The sequence below is a fragment of the Paroedura picta genome, chromosome 8 (assembly GCF_049243985.1).
Source record: "Paroedura picta isolate Pp20150507F chromosome 8, Ppicta_v3.0, whole genome shotgun sequence".
NCBI classification, from domain to species: domain Eukaryota; kingdom Metazoa; phylum Chordata; class Lepidosauria; order Squamata; family Gekkonidae; genus Paroedura; species Paroedura picta.
In genome coordinates, this window is record NC_135376.1 from 7,878,195 (window position 1) to 7,899,031 (window position 20,837).

The 20,837-nt window shown below is 48.2% G+C and overlaps 1 protein-coding gene and 1 non-coding gene across 12 annotated transcripts in view; both read left to right on the plus strand.

Annotated features, from left to right (window-relative positions):
* Positions 1-20,837, plus strand: part of MCF2L2 (MCF.2 cell line derived transforming sequence-like 2) — a 205,670-nt gene that overhangs the window by 69,402 nt on the left and 115,431 nt on the right. For 10 of the 11 annotated variants that reach the window (XM_077348267.1, XM_077348266.1, XM_077348274.1 and 7 more), the window contains 8 exons: positions 3,045-3,164; positions 6,345-6,461; positions 10,575-10,724; positions 11,873-11,997; positions 13,264-13,378; positions 14,031-14,150; positions 15,485-15,676; positions 16,862-17,053. In XM_077348267.1, coding sequence (XP_077204382.1) covers positions 3,045-3,164; positions 6,345-6,461; positions 10,575-10,724; positions 11,873-11,997; positions 13,264-13,378; positions 14,031-14,150; positions 15,485-15,676; positions 16,862-17,053 — 1,131 coding nt within the window. The remainder of the gene's footprint in view (positions 1-3,044; positions 3,165-6,344; positions 6,462-10,574; positions 10,725-11,872; positions 11,998-13,263; positions 13,379-14,030; positions 14,151-15,484; positions 15,677-16,861; positions 17,054-20,837) is intronic. The other variant, XM_077348268.1, reaches the window with a different exon arrangement.
* Positions 7,688-7,759, plus strand: TRNAA-AGC (transfer RNA alanine (anticodon AGC)). The gene has a single exon. It is a non-coding gene; the product is annotated as a tRNA-Ala (tRNA).

Here is a 20,837-nt window from a genome sequence, read left to right on the forward strand (position 1 = left end):
ATCGCCCAGTGTTGTCAGATCTCGGAAACTTAGCAGGGTCAGTACTTGGATGGGAGACCACCAAGGAAGGCTCTGCAGAGGAAGGCCATGGCCAACCACCTCTGCCTCTCCCTTGCCTTGAAAGCCCCTTGCTGGGAGAAGCTGAGCAGGGTCTGTACTTGGAAGGGAGACCACCAAGGAAGGCTCTGCAGAGGAAGGCCATGGCCAACCACCTCTGCCTCTCCCTTGCCTTGAAAGCCCCTTGCTGGGGGAAGCTGAGCAGGGTCTGTACTTGGAATGGAGACCACCAAGGAAGCCTCTGCAGAGGAAGGCCATGGCCAACCACCTCTGCTTCTCACCTGACTTGAAAGCCCCTTGCTGGGGGAAGCTGAGCAGGGTCTGTACTTGGAAGGGAGACCACCAAGGAAGGCTCTGCAGAGAAAGGCCATGGCCAACCACCTCTGCCTCTCCCTTGCCTTGAAAGCCCCTTGCTGGGGGAAGCTGAGCAGGGTCTGTACTTGGAAGGGAGACCACCAAGGAAGGCTCTGCAGAGGAAGGCCGTGGCCAACCACCTCTGCCTCTAACTTGAAATCCCCTTGCTGGAGTCACCATAAACCAGCCATAACTTCACGGTGGTTTATACACACCAGCTTGTGACACTCCGGCCCAGGGGTCCTGGCGTTTTTGAGCCAGTGGTTACTTTGGAATTCTGACAAAGGGTGGGGGGCAGAATCACAAACATGGCTGCTGTAGGAGGTGAAACCACACACACACACACACACATATAAACTCTTCAACACTCCAGGCAGAAACTCTGTTTAACGGGATTCCTTTTCGTCTGCAGAAGTCCTGCCAGAGTGGCCACATTGGGCCCCCTGCTCTAACCACTGAATTGAAGTCCCTGGTGTGGATGACAAATGAACAGGCTCCAGATTGGCATACTTTGTTTTCAGTTGGCCCTGCTGCCGTGCCTTTAACTGCAAGCCTGACCTAGGAAAATCGATGGACTGAGTTTGCAAAACGTAGATCCTGCTTTTTGGCCTTCGGCAGCTAACAAACTAGAGCACACATCCGAAAACCACCTCAAAAACAGCTTTGGCCTAGCATGGCTTGCGATTGGCCATCTGTGATTTGATTGGCAGTGTAGATTTTTTTAAAATGTGGCTCAGGCACTCGGTAAGTGAATGTTAACTGTGGTGTCCCTTGTGCAGCTGTGCCATCATTCCCAAGGGGCTCGCAGGCTCAAAAAAGTTTCGGGGCCTCGGGTTTTGGCATAGGAGCACAGGCAGCAATGCAACTGAGGGTCTTTATGCCCACTCCTTGGGAAGGAGATTGAAAGGAATCCGAGGAAGCTGTCGGAAGAACTTCGGGTCATCTTCTAAAGCGACGAGGGCAAGGGAGGCTTACTGTAAACCTGCTGGGCAGATCACAGGATAAAAGGGAACGCCGGACGAAGGGATTTCCCCTTCCACGCTGACACAAACAGAAATAGCCACAAACAGAAATAGCCGTGCTGTTCCCAAGGGAGGCGTTGTGACTCCTTGCTCCTCATTGGGCTGCTTTCCGCACGGTGAGAAACGCATGCCTTTGCACCCTCGTGGCCTGCAAACGTGCATCCCCTGCAGCCTTTCCAGATCAGCCCCTGTGAAACCCAGTTTGGGAAATAGCGCAGCCAAGCAGAGGAAAACTCAGGAATAAGGGTGATGATGATGCGAGTTTTGATACCCTGGTGTTCACTACCAGAAGCAATACAATCATAGAGTCGGAAGGGATCTCCGGGGTCATCTAGTCCAACCCCCTGCAGAATGCAGGAAATTCACAAATACCTGCCCACCGAGAATGAACCCAATTCCATGCCCAAATGATGCACTCCCCCCAAAAAAACCCAGAATCCCTGGCCAGTCTGGGATTCTCAAAGCACTCTGTGAAGTAGGCGAGGCTGAGAGAACTCTAACAGAACTGCCCTGCGAGAACAGTACTATCAGGGCTGTGACAAGCCCAAGGTCACTCAGCTGGCTGCATGTGGAGGAGCAGGGAATCAAGCCTGGCTCGCCAGATTAGAAATCGCTGGCTATTGAGTAGATGATTACAGGATTTTAATTATTTCATTTGTATCCTGCTTTTCTACCTAGTGGGGTATGCCAAGCAGCCTACATCATTCTCCCACTATAACAGCTATACAACCCCGAGTAAAGAAGGCAAATGCAGTCTTGGGATGTATCAAGAGAGGCATCACATCAGAATCGCAAGACATCATCATCCCCCTGTACATTGCATTGGTCGGACCCCACCCGGAGTCCTGTGGGCAGTTCTGAAGGCCTCATTTCAAAAAGGACAAAGTTGAAAGGGTGCAGAGGAGAATGATGAGGATGATCCGGGGCCTGGAGACCAAGCCCTGGGTGGAAAGGTGGAGGGACTTGGGGATGCTCAGCCTGGAGAAGAGGAGGCTGTGAGGGGACAGGATGGCTCTCATCAAGTATCTGAAAAGTCACTTAGAGGAGTGCAGGGAAAGGTTTCTGTTGGCAGTGGAGGAGAGGACCCGTAGTAATGAGTTTAAACTATGTGTCGAACAATACCGCCTAGATATCAGGAAAACAATTTTCACAGTCAGAGTAGTTCAGCAGTGGAATGGGCTACCCTAGAAGGTGGTGAGCTCCCCCTCACTGGCGGTCTTCAAGCAGCGGCTGGATGCTGTAGGCTGATCCTGCATTGAGCAGAAGGTTAGACTAGATGGCTGGAATACCCCCTTCCAACTCTTTGACTCTAACCCTCATTCCTGTTTCATTGTTCGTTTATTGAATGTCCCATCTGACCATTGTTCTGCCTCCCTCTGCATGATACCCCTCAAGTTTAAGTGAGAAAGATGGACAATGAATAACTCGAATGAATGAATGCATGAATGAACGAATGAACAAATGAATGAATGAATGAATGAACAAATGAATGCATGAATGAACGAATGAATGAAAGAATGAATGAAAGAATGAATGAACGAATGAATGAATGAATGAATGAATGAATGCATGAATGAATAAAAATGAATGATATGTCTATGACTCTTCTAGGGAGCGTTTCCAGGGAACCTACAATTGGTCTTCGTCCTGCGGCCGTCCCGTTTCATCCAAAGGGCAATCGCTGACATCGGCATCAAACTGTATCGCGATGACTTTAAAATGAAGGTACCGGTAAGCACTTTTCTCTTTTCGGCCATCCCTCGGGGCTCTTATGTAGCTTCTGCCTCTTCTCTTTCGATCTGTCAGCAAGACTCTTCTTCTGTCCTTCTCTTTCCCTTTGGCTTAGCAGAGGCATTCAGCAAAGAAAGGCCTTTGAGGCTGTTATGAACCCGTGACGGAACCAACTTTATTTGTTTTCTACATTTTATTCCTCTGGATCAAGTACAAATAACAACATAACAACGAAACCAAAAACAACGTAAACACACACACACAGATAACACAAACATCACATCACAGCCTAAAATTCGACTTCCCCCCCCCCTAACTCACCTTCCTGGATAAATAAACCCACTTCCTGTGCCAAAAACTAATTAGAATTATCTGCTATGTGTTTTATAAAACTTTGCAGAGTCCTGAAAGTTTTTCTTCATGTAGTTCTAGAGAGGTGACCACTGTTCATAATATTTCAATCAGTTTTTGTCCTTTGTGCCCTGAGTCTGGCTGAATCTGCAAAACTCTCCTATAGCAAATCTTCTCTTGTGGTTTCTGAGCTTCTCCATTTGGCTGCATATACTAGCTTTGTGGCTGATACTGATTTCTCTTCAGATTGCATAAATCTTTCACCGTTTACGGAACCAAGGTTTTTCTCCCTTTCCTAGCCATGTGGGCTGAGGGTCCTCCAGCACTGAGAAGCATAATGGGATGACTGACCTCTGGATCATCCTGGACCCGAGATGTGTATCCGTGTCCTATTTCTGAATGCTCCCTGGATCTTGAAAAGTAGCACATGGGGGAAAGAGCTGCACTCAACTGCTGCCTGATATAATACATGCAAGGAGTGTTGAAAAATATCAGAGAAAAAAGTTTTGCTTAACTCTCCCTCTTGAGCTGCATTTCTACATGCAAGGAGTGTTCTTTAAGAAAAAAAAAATCCCTGTCCAGGGAGGGCCTCTAGGGCCATCTAGTCCAACCTCCTGCAAAATGCAGGACATTCAGAATTACCTTCCCACCCACAATGACCCCCATTCCATGCCCAGATTATGTTCCAGAATTCCTGGCCATTCTGGCCTGGAAGAAATTCACCTTCTGATCCCAAAGTGACGATTGCCCACAAACTCACAATCTGCCTAAGTTCACAGAACCGCAAGAAGAAAGTGGACAATCCCAAAACCACCATAAAGGAAAAAAGAATCTGTCCAATGGCTTAATCAAAGTTTAAGAGTCTCTGTTATCTCTTTATTTCCACTAGAGGCTCATGGGAATTGTAGTCTATGGACACCTGGAGAGTCACAGATTGGCCACCCCTGGTCTATTTCATAGGCCTATGGATCTGCTTAGAGGGGGTAATCTAATATTAATATCACAATATGTAATTACTCTTCAGCAGTGACCCCTACATATTTGCATATTATATGACCATTTTGTGGATTGAGCCACAGAAACCAATATATTACCAGTTATTTTCCATAATTTCATCACCCATAATTATACAAGTAGAGAAGACTGAGTTATTAACAATACTGAGAGTATCACTGATGATGATATCGAAAGCAGGTTATACCGAGGAATCCATTTCGAAATTGTTTTGAACGTTGGAATAAATCATTTCGCCGTCGCCAGCCCAGAAACCACAGCACAAATGATCTTACTTCTGGCAAAATGAGCAACGGTGGAATCTAAAAACCCAATTGTGCGAGCAGCACTGAGTCATAGCAACATCCTGGGAGGGGTTTGTCTTCCCGATTGACACCGTTGTTTTGATCCTTCATCTAGTCCTTTTATGGTGCAATTTGCGGGTTGACGTCTCTTAGCTTCATTTCACTCCCACACGTCGAAGCAATGCACATCGTGTAGCGTTACTCCACACGGTGTGAGAAATATGGGAAGCTGTCCCTCCTCTCTGCAGAAATCTAGTGTGGGTTTCAGGATCCCAGCCTCCAGTGGGACTTGGGAATCCCCCAGAATTACAGCTCCTCTCCAGACTACAAAGATCTGTTCCCCTGAAGAAAACAGATGGGACTGTATGGTCCCCTGCTGGTCCCTTCCCTCCTCGGTACAGATGCCAGTCCTCAGATGGGGCCTGGGCATCCCCTGGAATTATAGCTCATCTCCAGGTCACAGAAAATGGCTGCTTGGGAGGGTGGACCCCACTGAGGTCCTGCCTCACCCCAAATCCTACCAACTCCCAGCTCTACCCCTTTAGTCTCCAGGTATTTCCCAACCCAGAGCTGCCCCCCTTTTACCTCCTTGGTCCCTCCCCCTTCCTCAGACACACACCCAGACTCCTCCCTCCCACCTCCCCCTACCCAGACTCCCTCCTCCCTCCCCCCTCCCCCCTCCCCCCTCCTCACCTTCATGGCAGTGCTGGCTCAGATGGCCTCCATACGGCCCCATGACTGTCCAGGCCTCCTCAGGCAGTGTGGTGGTAGTCCAGCCTCCTCCCATGACGGCCCGTGCTCTCTCAGTTGGCTGCCTGCTACACCACCCTGCAGCTGCCGCGGCCTCTTCTGGCGTGCTCTCTAGGGCGGGACTTCAGACATCACGTCCGTAGTCATATCCGTTTCAGGGGGCACACCAGAATATGTGTTCCACATCAAAAAGCACTGGGGAGCCAGAGAACTGTGCCTCAGACCTGATCAGGACTGTGCCCTAATGGCATTTTAGAATTGTGACAGCCGTCCCGTGTAGTTTGACCCTAAACTAATCTTGCCAGGTTCCCCTTGGCTACTAGGGAGGATTGGGGGACAGGGTTGCCAGATCCAGTTTGGGAAACTCCTGGAGATTTGGGGATGGAGCCCAGGGAGGACAGGGATCTCAGTGGGGTATAATGATATATCTCCCCCCCCCAAGCATCTGTTTTCTCCAGGGGAACTGATCTCCGTAGACTGGAGAAGAGCTGTAATTCTGGGGGATCCCCAGGGCTCACCCAAGGGCTGGCATCCCTGCCTTAAATGGTAGAAAGCTGCAAAAACGGGAGCTTCCCATTTCATTATCGAAACAGCCTCATGAGGCAGAGAGAAGGAATGACTCTCCCAAGGTCCCAGCATGAGCTCTGTGGCTGAGCATGGGTTTGAACAGAGGCCTTCCCTGTAGTTTAGGCTCCCTTGCTCCCTTCTCTTGAGTCATTCATTGGAACGTTTGCTGAATTTGGCCCGTTGACTTACTTGCTTACGTATTTATTTGGTGCAGATCATCATGTTAAATTCTGTTTCTGATCTCCATGGGTACATCGACAAAAGCCAGCTGACTCGGGAGCTAGGAGGAACCTTGGAATACGGGCACAGCCAGTGGATACATCACCGAACCGTAAGTTCTTGGGACTTGCTTCTGGGTCAACATGCCTAAGATGGAACTGTTGCCTTGATGGGATTCGAGTTCATTGAAAAGCCCCAAAGACAGCCACAGTACCGCTCGTATATTTACACCGGGTCTTAAAGGGCCACACCACCAGATTTTCCCTGACACTTGAGTAGGGTTCGTCCTGTTTTTCAGATGTAGTTGTGTGTACAGTCCTTTTCAATTAGAATTGCCAACTCAAGGTTGGGAAATTCATTGAGATTTGAGAGGGAGGGGCAGGGTTTGGAGGACAGCTGGGGCACAACCAGGGGTGGCCAAAGTGTGGCTCTCCAGATGTCCATGGACTACAGTTCCCATGAGCCCCTCTCATGAACGGATGACTTCCATTCCATGACACTGTATTTGCAGAAGTGTCCATACACACAAAAGCTCATACCTTGGATGAAACTTTGCTGACCTTAAAGGTGCCCCCAGGACTCAAAACCTAGTTTACATGGATCATTGTAATTCTAGAAAGTATCCAGGCCCCACCTGGAGGTTGGCAACTGTATAATAAGGTGGGAATTATGGGCTGGGAGGACTCACATAATGGGCTGATTTTGCACTTACTTTTTTTTTCCCTTGTGGATCCTGCTGAGTTCAGATGGATTTGAACTCGGGGCTTCCTCGAATCCTCCCCCATTGAAACAGAAAGTGTTCAGCACATGGTTAGGGAAGCTTAGAATGGGGAAGGGTGCCAAGCGCAGCAGAAATCTCTTTCTTTCTTTACTTGAACTGGGTGGGGGAAGGATTGGAGACAGCGGAGGAAAGAGAAATAACAAGAGGTAAATCTGTGCTGAGAGAAATTAGGGCTTCTGTCACTTTAAGACAAGCCTTGCAACCGGGAACCAGGAAGACTTTGAATTGATGTCCTGACCAATCAGGCATTTCTACCAGGCATGGAGAAAGGAGTTAATTCGCAAAACCCAGGAAGCTTCAAATATCGAGGCTTATACCCACTTCTGGATATCGCGGGGAAAAGCTAGGGTCACTCCGGATCAATCATGCATGTTGCAGAGGGAAAATGTAAAGCGCCCGAAATCAAACTGGAAATCGAATTCAGTGTAGATAGCAGGGAATCATTTGGACTGGGAGTGGGTAAAAAGACTACACCCTGGTCCACTGGAGCTTTTCAACCAGTATTCAAGATGCCATGTGAAAAACATGGTGTAGAATTGGAGGGAGGCATTTGGAGAGGGGGCGTGGCTCAGTGGCAGAGCGTCCACTTAGCATGCGGAAGGTCCCAAGTTCAATTCCTGGCATCTCCAGTTAAAAGGCCCAGGCAACAGGCATTGTGCCAGACCTCTGCTTGAGCCCCAAGAGAGCCACTGCCAGCCTGAGTATGTATAGCCCAGGTTTGGAAGCTAAGCAGGGTCAACCCGTGGTCAGTGTTTGGGTGGGAGGCCACCAAGGACACTCAGGGTACCTCTTGATCAGGGGTAGTCAAACTGCGGCCCTCCAGATGTCCATGGACTACAATTCCCATGAGCCCCTGCCAGAGAATGCTGGCAGGGGCTCATGGGAATTGTAGTCCATGGACATCTGGAGGGCCGCAGTTTGACTACCCCTGCTCTTGATAGACAGGCAAGGACAGGACAGCTTCTCTTCCTTGAAAAACTCCACAGGTTGTCCCAAGTTCATTGCAAGTTCACAGCCTTTCCACCACTGCCAAGTTCCGGTGGGCCGTGCAATTTCTCCTTTTGTTTTTAAGCAAACTGGGACAACGCAAGGAGGTTAGAAAAGAAAGCCATCCGCCACCTCCTCGCCTGCATCTTTTCCAAAAGCGAAACCCTTTGTTGTGACGGCTGCGTTCGATCAAAGCTGTCTGTCCTCTGCAAATAGCATTGGAGCATCGTACTGAATGAAGCCTGGGGCTTATTTTTAACCCAAAGCATTCTTATTTCATTTTCAATGCCTTGATCCATCCTGCGCTGGGCGTGAGATGCTTCTCACGTGGGGGTTTTGGGAGACGCAGTTTTGGGGTTTGGGGTTACTGGTTTTTTGGGAAGCCAGTAAGACACAGGGTTGGTGCGGTACTGAGTTTTAAGGGTGCGACATCTAAATTCTCTGCTTTATGGAAATCCAGGTAAGAGATTCCGGGATGGGTGTCGTTTTCGCTTGCAATGATGAAGATGGGAAACAGGGTATTCAAAACCAGAGGCTAAGAGGTCATTTTTTGTTTTTTTGCGTGGGGGTTTCCGACTCCTGGATAGGAAATTCCTGGAAATTTTGGAGGCAGAACTTGGAGAAGAGGGGATTTGGGGAAGTACTTCAGCTAGGTAGAAAGCTATATAGTTCACTGTACAAAGCAACCCTTTTCTCTAGGGTAGTTTTTCTAAACCAGGGTTTTGCGAAACCCTGGGGTTTCTTGATGGCCCTAGAAGGGTTTCCTGGATGGGTGGGAGTTTGTTAATTTTTATATATTTTTAAAAATTTGTTAAACATTTATCAGGGGATATGATCATATATGGTCCTTCCAAAATGGCTGTTGATGGGCCTGGAGGGGGTGGGAAGGGGGTGGGCATGTATGCAGCGATGCTTCCCAACCATATTCTGCACAATCACGCCACTTCTGGGGGTTTCTCAGAGCTTGAGGACTGTTTCAGGGGTTTCTCAACAATAAAATGTTTTGGGGAAACCGATCCCTGTTGTCTGGAGAGCCATAGTCCTTCTGGGCGATATCTAGGCCCCTCCTTGTGGTTGGCCGCCCTGGTATACGCATGCATATGCTTTGGTACGTCATGCGTTTTATCTGGCTTTGGATGACTTTCCCTGTGCCCCTCTTCTCCTGTTCCTGCACCTCTAAAAACCTCCAGGATGCCAATGTTTGTCAGTAAGATTCAGGTGGGTAGCCATGTGGGTCTGAAGCAGCAGAACCAATCTAAAGTCCAGGGGCACCTTTAAGACTAACCAAATTTTATTCAAGGGATGCGCTTCCGTGTGCTGATGCCTTTAAAAATTTTTTAAAGCGTTTGCTGGCAGGGGCTCATGGGAATTGTAGTCCATGAATATCTGGAGGACCACAGGTTGACTACCCCTGGTGTAGACTGTGTCAGCCCCATTAATATTCTGCCCCCTTTTTTCACATTGGCAGTATCGGCTGCGTGTCTGTGTAGCCGGCTCAGTGATTTGTTATGGGGTAACGTTTTATGCTGCTACCTTTTAGCCATTTGAATTTTATTATTGATCAATTAGGGCTTGCTTGATTTGTTTTACGTCATATGAGATTTTTTAAATTCGATATATGTAAACTACCATGAGCCAGCATTGCTGGGAGTGGCGGTAAAAAAGGTAAAGGTATCCCCTGTGCAAGCACCGGGTCATGTCTGACCCTTGGGGTGACGCCCCCTAGCGTTTTCATGACAGACTCAATACGGGGTGGTTTGCCAGTGCCTTCTCCAGTCATTACCATTTACCCCCCCCAGCAAGCTGGGTACTCATTTTACCGACCTTGGAAGGATGGCTGAGTCAACCTTGAGCCGGCCGCTAGGATCGAATTCCCAGCCTCATGGGCAGAGCTTTCAGACTGCATGTCTGCTGCCTTACCACTCTGCGCCACAAGAGGCTCTTCGGGAGTGGCAGTAGATAAAGATAAATATAAATAAAATAGACCAGCTGAGTCTAATTCTGGGTACAAGCTTTCGTGTGCACGCAGAAGGTTGGGCACTGCCGATCCAGGGAAATATTCCTAAGCAGATCTACTCAAGCCATAAGCTCCGTGTTACTCATTTGGGCTCACTTCCAGAAAAAAAAAGACCCAGGTAGCTCCCAGGCAAGGCCGGTCCCCTCAGATCTCAGAAGGTAATCAGGGTCGACCCTGGATAGTGCTTGGATGGGAGACCTTCAAGGAACACCAGGGTCATGACATGAGGACAGGCACATCTCTTGCTCGGCAGCCAGACAATCGTAGGATCTCCTGGCTGCATCATGCACATGTCCTGTGATAAATAATTAAATCCAGGGGGGCTGGGAATCCTTACGACTATAGCTGGCTTCCAGTGAAATGACCCCCTGTTAGTAACTGAGGGAAACTGCCTTTGCCAAGGGCGGTTTCAGAGAGCTTGGCACTCCCGGTTCTTGCAGGCTATCGAGAATTTCGCCATGACCGTGAAAAGCACTGCTCAGATGCTGCAGACCTTCGGGACCGACTTGGCGGAGACCGAACTCCCCAACAATGTGCAGAGCACGGAGGAACTCCTTTCGTCCCACATGGAGCAACATAACAAGCTGAAGGTGGGTCTCGGCCCCTCCGTAGCTCTGATGGAGATGGGGAACCTCTAGGATTGGGGGCCTGGCAGGTACCCCCCAGTGCCCCCTCCCAATCTCCATTCCAATTCCTCTCTAGAAACCAGGTGCGAAATCTGAGAGTACACTCTGCAGTCTCTTGGGAGCCAGCTTGGTTTTGTGATTAAGAGCGGTGGCCTCTGATCTGGAGAACTGGGTTTGATTTCCCCGCTCTTCCACATGCAGCCAGCTGGGTGATGTTAGGCCAGTCACAGTTCTCTCAGAGCTCTCTTAGCCCCACTTACCATACAAGGTGTCTGTTGTGGGGAGAGAAAGGGAAGGTGATTATAAGATCTTTTGAGATTTCTTCTGGTAGTAAAAAGCAGGGTACAAAAGCCCATCTCTTCTTCCTCCTCTTCCTCCTCCTCTTTTTTATTATTTATTATTCCACCTTTTCTTCTTTTTCCTCCTCTTCTTCCTCCTCTTCTTCCTCCTCCTTCTCCTCTTCCTCTTCCTCTGTATTTTATTATTCTTCTCTTATTATAATTCTGACTTTTCTTCTTCCTCCTCCTCCTCCCTCCTTTTCTTTCTCCTTCCTCCTCTTCTTCCTCTTCCTCTGCTGGCTAGAGGTTCCATTCCAGGTTCTGGTGAGGGAGGTAGGTGGGACCCAATAAGGTTTCAAGGAGACGAACAATACTTGTAGGACCGATCTTGGGTCTATTCAAGATCCAGCGCCCTGAAGCAGTGGGTTTTAAGAACATTACTTGCAGCGATTTATTGTGGGTTTTTTTTTTAAAAATGCCTGCCAGTTACAATAGCACTGCAAGCCAAATAGCTGCTCTTCCTAAAGCAAAGAGGGAGGTTTTTTGCACGTGTGTCGTATATCATGGTGAAGGAACTGGAAACATTCAAAATTTTCTATTGCACCACCCACCGAAAGGGAGACTGCAACCAAGAAATCAGAAAGAGATTGAGGCTGAGAAGGGTAGCCATGAAGGAGCTAGAGGCGTGAGGATGTGTTGCTGGTCAAAAAAAATCAATTCACACCATCAACCTCCCAGCCTTCCATAAATTAGTCCATACGAGACAGTCTTGGAGGCAGCCCCAGACAGCTCCCCCCTTTGCCCTGATCTCTTTCTTCTTTCCTCCTTCCTCAGGACGAGCTGAAGCTGGCCGTTAAGCAGGGGGCCACGCTGCTGACTTGCATCCGAGAACCCGTGACCAGAAGTGCCACCAGCAAACTGAGTCCAGATGAGCTTGAAAACGTGGCGACCGTGGAGAGGTGGGGGCGGAGCTTGGGGCGGGGCCATGCAGCCGCATTCCCTAAGCCCTGAGAAGGGCAAACCTGCCTGCAATGTTTTGGTTTTTTTTTGTTGCTACCTGCACAGACGTGCTCTTTTGTTTGTTTGGAGGAATTAATGAATGAGTGAAAGAAAAGGTCATTGTTTCATAGTTAGCACATGTCTGAAAGGCAGCACCCAGCCGAACAGGTTCTTGAGCCCTGGGATGGATCGGTCAACAAGTAGGTCTGTTAACTCCTGGAAGGTCCCGTCTTTGTCACCTAGGCAACCTGAAGGTGTTAGTGTTCCCTGAGGTATCTTACCTGACCAGTTACAATAAGTGATGTTTCTGTGGACTCTTGTACGGAGGAAGTTAAAACTGCCAATTTAAGTTTTCCATTCAATGAAAGCTGACTAGTTAACTAAGGACATAAGAGGACTTTATAAGAACATCTGAAGAGTCCTGCTGGATCAGACCAAGGGTCCATCTAGTCCAGCATCTTGTCTCATGCACACAATGGCCAACCAGTTCCTCTGGATGACCAACAACAGGCCATAGAGACTGAAGCCTTCATAAGTATATGAGAAGAGCCCTGCTGGATCAGATCAGTGGTCCATCTAGTCTAACGTCCTGTCTCATATAGAGGCCAACCAGTTCCTCTGGAAGGTCAACAGAGAGGCTGAGACCTTCCCCTGATGTTGCCTCCTGGCTTTGAGAACGAGCACTTCTGAATGAAGAGGTTCCCCTCAATTACCAAGACTAATAGCCATTGATAGACTTATCTTCCTTGAATCTACCAAATCTCCTTTTCAAGTTGTCCTCTGACAGCAAGGTGTATATCTTTTTGTCCATCCTGAACCTACTGCCCATCAGCTTCACTGGATGCCCTCAAGGTCTTGTATTTTGGGAAAGGGAGAAAATTTCTCTTTGGGAACTCTTTCCACCCCTTGTGTGATTTTATAAACTTATATTTTCTAAACTGGGAAGACCCAGACGTCCCAGCCTTTCAACGAAGGGAAGGTGCTCCAACCTCCTCCTCATCTCAGTTGCCCTCCTCTGTACTTTTTCCAGCTCTGCAATGTCCTTTTTGATATACGGTGACCAGAACTGAACGTGCATCCGAATTTTGAGGCTGCACCATATATCTGTGCAGGGATATTACAGTATTTCAAGGCCACTGCAACGTGCTTTTGTATTGTCCTTTTCTCAGCTCCAATTCATAGAGAGGTACATCTATCTGTGTCAACTCTCTGATTGCCCCCAACAGGTTGCTGGCTCAGCTGGATGAGACAGAGAGAGCGTTTGACCAGTTCTGGTCCAAACACCACCTTAAGCTAGAACAGTGCCTACAACTCCGACATTTTGAGCAAGATTTCAGAGAGGTACTATCTTGCTTATTCCTTACTGGTCAGAATGTGTTTTGTTTTTTTTCCCCCCATCCCAAATGCTGACGGAATACCTGTTGACCGACTTGTCTGCACACCTGGTGTAAGCAGCACATACTGGTCTTTCTCTCTGGGTTTTTTGGGGAGTGTTATATTATGCGTCTGATCTGAATACCTGTGCTGGCTACTGCCAGTAGATACCTGGCCGAATGTCAGGAAGGACTGAATCTCCTGCTTATAAACAACCTGGTCCCTCAGATTCCGAGAAGTAGTACAGTGTAGTGGTTAGAGCAGCCTTTTTCAACCTTTTGACCGTGGAGGTGCCACTGAAATATTTTTCAGGCTCTGAAATACCAGGAAGTGATGTCAGCTGGCCACGCCTGTCACCCCCCCCCCACCGGCCCCTCCCTTTGCTGCTTTGGGGAAACATACAAAGCCAATTCTGCTTGTGATTGAAGGATATTCCTATTTATTGAACCAACTCCGCCTTATTGAACTAACTGTTCTTCTTCTTATCATTATTGAAAGGAGATTTGTTCTGCTTCCACGACTGTGTCCAAACGGACTCAGTTATAACCCAATAACAGGCAGGAAACGGCAGGCCCTTTTGCTGATTTCTCCCATTGTTTTCTGCACACGTTCCATGTAGGTTAAACTAGCGCTGGACAACTTGACGGAAACGCAAGCCGGGTTCACGGATATCGGAGACAGCGTCTCCCGCGTGGAGTGCCTTCTGAAGGAACGGAAGCAGTTTGAGGAGAAAGGACAGGTTTGCCTTGTTCTAGACTTCATAGGCAAGTCAGAGTAGTGACCGGTGGTAGAAAAGGGTATTATTACTAAGAACAATATTGTGCTAATCGCTGCATAGAGGGTCTTACCGGCTCCTGGAGGTTCTGATTCATATTCTGACAGAAGGGAAGAAAACTGGGGCACAGAAAGACACTGACTGGGATTAGGGCTGCCAGCCCCCTTCCCCATGATGGGAAGCTCCAAGTGACAGCAGAAGGGTCTTCTTTTCTTTTTCCTTTTTAAACCAGCATCCTGCACCTGTTATGTCACCTCTAGGAATCCCGGAAGTGACAGAGAGTAGCTCTAGGAATCGCCAGAAACTTTATGATAACCATAGAGTTTCTAGCAATTCCTAGAGCTACGCCTGTGGCATTTCTTCCCCCCCCCCCCAAGGTGACACAGGATGTCCCAGCGTGCCCCTTGTCCCCATCCCTGAATATGTCTGTTATTAGGCCTGGCCTGCAACCGTAGTAGTAAAGGGGAAAATGTGATCTCACACCATTAAATGGCTGTGGGCTTCATTAGCCCTGGCTGTGGATAGCCCAGGGTAGGCCAGTCTCGTCAGATCTTGGAAGCTAAGCCGGGACAGCCTTGGTTAATATTTGGATGGGAGACCTCCAAAGAACACCAGCTGGGTTGCTGCACAGAGGCAGGGAATAGCAAACCACCTCTAAACATCTCTTGCCTTGAATGCCCTAAGGCAGGGGTAGTCAACCTGTGGTCCTCCAGATGTCAATGGACTACAAATCCCATGAGCCCCTGCCAGCAAACGCTGGCAGGGGCTCATGGGAATTGTAGTCCATGGACATCTGGATGACCACAGGTTGACTACCCCTGTCCTAAGAAGTTGCCGGAAGTTGTCTATGACTCAACGGCAAAAGTTAAAAAAGGCTTTATTATGGTCGGAGGTGAGCATCATGCGCCAGGCATTGTGAGTCGGGTGGGGGAAAGATCCAACCAGGAATATGTCTAGGCCGGGTTGTGGCCTAGGGAGAGTGGAATGAGCTATTTGGGAGAGCAAGGTAATGTTAACTCTAGGGCTGCATCTACACATAGCTGGACGTGAAGGCAGCATTAATCGACACTATTGTGGAGGCAGCATTAATCAGTTGTGATGACGTCTTCCGGTGCAGGCCAGCTGGTTAAGTTGCAAACGGTCACGGTCATGCCGCAGCCCCCACAGTGCAATTCCCAGGGACGCATGGATGCAGACCAGGTTCGCATAGGGATTACGGTGATTGTGTTTTGTTCCTGTCCACTGGAAGGTTGGTCTTTTTTTCTTACCTGTATACACTTTTTTTTTTTTTGGGACAGGAACCTTTGGAAAAAGCCCAGTCCCTGGCTCTCCACGGAGACCAGCTGATCCAAAACAACCATTATGCAATTGATTCCATTAGACCAAAGTGTGTTGAACTCAGGCGCATCTGTGACGACTTTGCCAACGAGACCAAGAAGCAGTACGACATTTTAGGGAAGTCCCTAGAATTGCACAAGCAATTAGATAAGGTAAGTGGGGGTGGCCGCACCCTGATTGGCCCTGCACCTACAGCTCCCACCCTCCCTTCCTGGATGCTAGCTACTTTGCTCTCAGATGCTGCAGGAGCCAGCATGTGAGAGAGACACACAGAGAGCCCTGCCAAACCGCTAATGAGCCCTGATTACCTGCTATGGCTCCGGCTGTGAGGGGGGGGGGGAGAGAGAGAGAGAGAGAGAGAGAGAGAGAGAGAGAGAGAGAGAGATCAGTGCCTGCCGGTGTCTCCTGGGTCCTAGCACCCATTGTATTCCTGGTTGCAATGGGCTTTCTTGCTAGTACAGAAATAAGAGGCAATTAAAAAAAAATTGGTAACATCCTGTTTACAGTTAAAGAATCCAGAGAAGAATAGGATAAGGAAAACGATTTCCCCGTGGGTTATCTGGAAGAGATAGAATTCTGAAGCAACCTGTGGCACTCTGAATCACTCCGCACTGACCCACAGTTTTTGCCACCAAGAAACCCAATTCCTGCCACTGGGGTGAATATATTTTAAATCCTAACTATTATTAATTAGATTTATAAGTCGCCTTTAAGGTGCTGCTGGACTCTGGCTCTTTCCTGCTACAACAGAATCATAGAATCACAGAATCATAGAGTTGGAAGGGGCCATACAGGCCATCTAGTCCAACCCCCTGCTCAACGCAGGATCAGCCCAAAGCATCCTAGAGCAGCCAAGAAAAGTGTGCATCCAACCTCTGCTTGAAGACTGCCAGTGACAAACACGGCTACGCATCTTGATCTCTATCTAGAGCCATGTTTGAAGCCCATGACACCTTTAAGGACAATGAAGTTTTAGTCCTAATACAAGCTTTTGTTTACATGAACGTTTCTTTTGAAGAAATATGCACACACATGAAAGCTTATACCGAGAATGAAACATTTGTTGGTCTTTAAAAATGTCATGGGACTCAAACTTAGTTCTATTGCTTCTGAACATCATAGCTACTCACCGGAGTGTAACATATAGTTAGGTCTGCTGGGTACACTGCCAGAAAGGTACTCCACCAAACAATCATAAGTGCGGAGAGGAGCTGCTCCTGACTGCCCTCCCCAAACCGCTCCCATGACGGGAACAGGACCAGCCCTAACGTCGCACGTCTGCGGATTTATGTCATTCAAAGTTCTACCGACCCGGCTTTCTTCTCTCCCCTTTCAAGGCCAGCCAGTGGTGCGAAGCTGGAATCTACCTCTTGGCTTCCCAAGCTGTCGACAAATGCCAGACGCAGGAGGGAGCCGAAACGGCGCTCTGTGACATCGAGCGGTTCCTGGGGGCTGCCAAGGACCACCAGCTCTTGAACGCCAAGGAGTTCTACAATCAGTTTGAGATGATGCTCACCCCAGAGATACAGGTAGGCGGGTGCAGGATTTCGCCATCCTTAGAGACAGGCCACCTCTCTCCAACGTACCCATCTATGCAGTCTTCCTACCCAAGCCCACCAGGGTTTCATGAAACCCCGGGGTTTCTCAATGGTCCCGGAAGGGTTTCCCAAATGGGTGGGAGAATTATTTTTTAATATATTTTTTGGGTTTGTTAAACATTTATCAGAGCCTTTTGTAGCACAGAGCGGTAAGGCAGCAGACATGCAGTCTGAAGCTCTGCCCATGAGGCTGGGAGTTCGATCCCAGCAGCTGGCTCAAGATTGACTCAGCCTTCCATCCTTCCAAGGTCGGTAATGAGGACCCAGCTTGCTGGGGAGTAAACGGTAATGACTGGGGAAGGGAATGGCAAACCACTCTGTATTGAGTCTGCCATGAAAATGCTAGAGGGCGTCAACCCAAGGGTTAGACATGACCCGGTGCTTGCACAGGGGATACCTTTACCTTTACCTTTACCTTAAACATTTATCAAGTGATACAACCATAGATGGTCTTATTGATCCACCCATCCCTCCCAAAATAGCCAATGAGGTGCCTGGAGTCGGTGAGAAGGGGAGGGGCCACAGGTAGACATCTACACAGCTCTGCTTCCCGACCATATTCTGCATGATGGTGCCACTTCTAGGGTTTCTCAAAGGCTGAGGAATGTTTCAGGGTTTTCTCAATGGTAAAACAAAGTTGAGAAAGGCTGCCTTGGGGATATGTCGCCTCTCTCCAATGCACCCTCCCGCAGAAACACCTGGCCCAAGCGTCTGAGGATTCAGCCCCCCTATGAGCTCGTAGTTCGACAAAGGCAGTCAGAGGTCTGTGATGACAAAGGCATGGCCCATGCAGACCAGAGAATTAAGACATCCTTATGGCTTAGCTATGTATTTGTTGTTGTTGTTATGTGCGAAGTCGTGTCCGACCCATCGCGACCCCATGGACAATGATCCTCCAGGCCTTCCTGTCCTCTACCATTCCCCGGAGTCCATTTAAGTTTGCACCGACTGCTTCAGTGACTCCATCCAGCCACCTCATTCTCTGTCGTCCCCTTCTTCTTTTGCCCTCGATCTCTCCCAGCATTAGGCTCTTCTCCAGGGAGTCCTTCCTTCTCATGAGGTGGCCAAAGTATTTGAGCTTCATCTTCAGGATCTGGCCTTCTAAGGAGCAGTCCGGGCTGATCTCCTCTAGGACTGACTGGTTTGTTCGCCTTGCAGTCCAAGGGACTCGCAAGAGTCTTCTCCAGCACCAGAGTTCAAAAGCCTCAATTCTTTGACGCTCGGCCTTCCTTATGGTCCAACTTTCGCAGCCATACATTGCGACTGGGAAGACCATAGCCTTGACTAAACGCACTTTTGTTGGCAGGGCGATGTCTCTGCTTTTTAGGATGCTGTCTAGATTTGCCATAGCTTTCCTCCCCAGGAGCAAGCGTCTTTTAATTTCTTTGCTGCAGTCCCCATCTGCAGTGATCTTGGAGCCCAGGAAAATAAAATCTGTCACTATCTCCATTTCTTCCCCTTCTATTTGCCAGGAATTTAGAGGGCCGGATGCCATGATCTTTGTTTTCTTGATGTTTAAGCTATGTATTACGTTATCTTAACTTCCTCCAGGGGTCATTATCGGCCATGTGAGTCAACGTTTGGCAGATAGTTTGCCGTGGCTCCTGCATTCTGCTTATGCCAGCCTTTCCGTGAGGTCAACCTCCGTATGGAACGAGTGCGATCATAACGATGCCTCTTATCAATTAATAATTTACCGCTACTGATTGCTAATCGCATTAATGGCTATAAAGACATTCATTGTAGCCCACACGTCCCAGAATTCCTGCCTTCTTCCCCTCCCTGTTGATAAAAGGCATCTGGGCAATGACTGATAAAAAAATTTCATCTTGAACTGGTATGATTGATTGGTAGACAGTGAATTCCCGACTCAAGGCCAACGCCGCACCATTCCCACCCCTCATTTAATGACTTCCTTTAGTCTTTCTGCATCAGGTTTCCTCCATGTGTCCCAACTGCTGACACTGGATCTAAGCTGTTTTGAATTTGCCATATCTATCAGGCTTAAGGTCCTGTTCCTTAGCGCATCGACTCTGCTTAGTTAAGGGCAGCAGGTTCAGTTTGAGCACGCCATGTCCCAGAATTATAACAAGCCAGCATGACGTAGTGGTAGAGTTCCCAGCTTCCAGGAGGTGGCCAGAAAACTCCTGCAATTATACCTGATGTCCAGGGTGCAGAGATCAGTGCTCCTGGAGAAGACAGGTGCATTGAAAGATGGACTCTGCAGGCTTATAACATGCGGAGGCCCCTCCCCTCCCCAAATTAGGCTCCGCCCCTGAAACCTCCAGGAATTTTTCAGCCCAGAGCTGGCAATCTGTAATGTTTTTTTTACATTTTATTTTTATAAATGGTAAATGAAAATAGAAATACAGAAATACAGATTGATCGATTGATCTCCCCAACAGGGCCAGAGATCATAGATCACCCTTCTTGCTCTGTTTCCCAAGAAAATCTAAATAACAAAGCCATTGTTCTTTGGAATTCTTGTCTCTAGTAACCTGATTAGACAGTTTGGCCATTTTCGCAAGATCTGCCAGTTTATCTAACCAGGGCAGAGTCTGCACTTACTTTCTTTATTCCATTGTCAATTCTGTTGAATTTAGATTGCTTTGAACTCGGGTCTTCCTCTCCCCCCTCCTCCCTATTAAAACAGGAAAGTCTTCTGCACGTGGTTAGGGAGGCTCAGAAGGTGGAGGGGGGGGCTTAAAGCTCTTTTCTTGAAGCTTCTTTCTTTTCTTGAAGGGGGGGGGGAGAAGCCAAGCAGGGAGCCTCTTTCTTTTCTTGGAGGGGAGGGGGAGAGGATCGAAAAAGGCAGAGGAGGGAGGAAAAATCCAGGACCGACAGAAGTTGAGAGAAGTTAGGGGCTTCTCCTTTAAGACTAGCGTGTCACATGACCAGGTGTAGCCTATCAGAGGTTCTCTACCACGGAGCTTTCTTTATTCAGGATTAACAGCAGTCTCAGATATGGCACGATAAAGGTAGGGTCACTCCGGATCAATCCTTCTTGCTGCAGAAGGAAAATTAAAATCACCCCAAATCCAAACTGAAATCGAATTCTGTGTAGAGGGCAGGGACTGAATCGATCTGGGGTTGGAATAAAAGCTCCGTGCAGTTTACACCCAGGTTGATATCGATGGTGTAGTCGGCTTTTTCCATTCCTTTGCCAAGGTTAATCTAGCTGAAGTCGTGGCGTAGAAAAAGGGAGTCTGTGCTTAACGTGGCAGCTGTTCCAGACAAAAGCTCAACAACATATTTTCCAGTTTTAAAGGAAACTTAAAACTTAGCATTGACTGTAAAACCATATGCAATTTCACCCAAAATTTGGCTGTTTTGGTACAGCTCCACGGCATATGAAGAAAGGAACCAGTTTTATCATTACATTTCCAGCAAGTATCTTTATAACATTTTACGATTTTGCTTATAACCTTGGGGATAATGTACCAACGATAAAACATTCTGTACCAGCTCTCTTTTAGTGATTGACGTTTTGTCAATTTACACAGGTTACTCCACGATCTTTCCCATTGGTCCAGTGGAACATTTAGATGCAAATCCTGCATCCAAACCCTATGTAATGGATAGAGCAGCCTTTTTGAAACTTTAGACCAGGGGTAGTCAAACTGCGGCCCTCCAGATGTCCATGGACTACAATTCCCAGAAGCCCCTGCCAGCGAATGCAATTTGACTACCCCTGCTTTAGACCATGGAGGAGCCC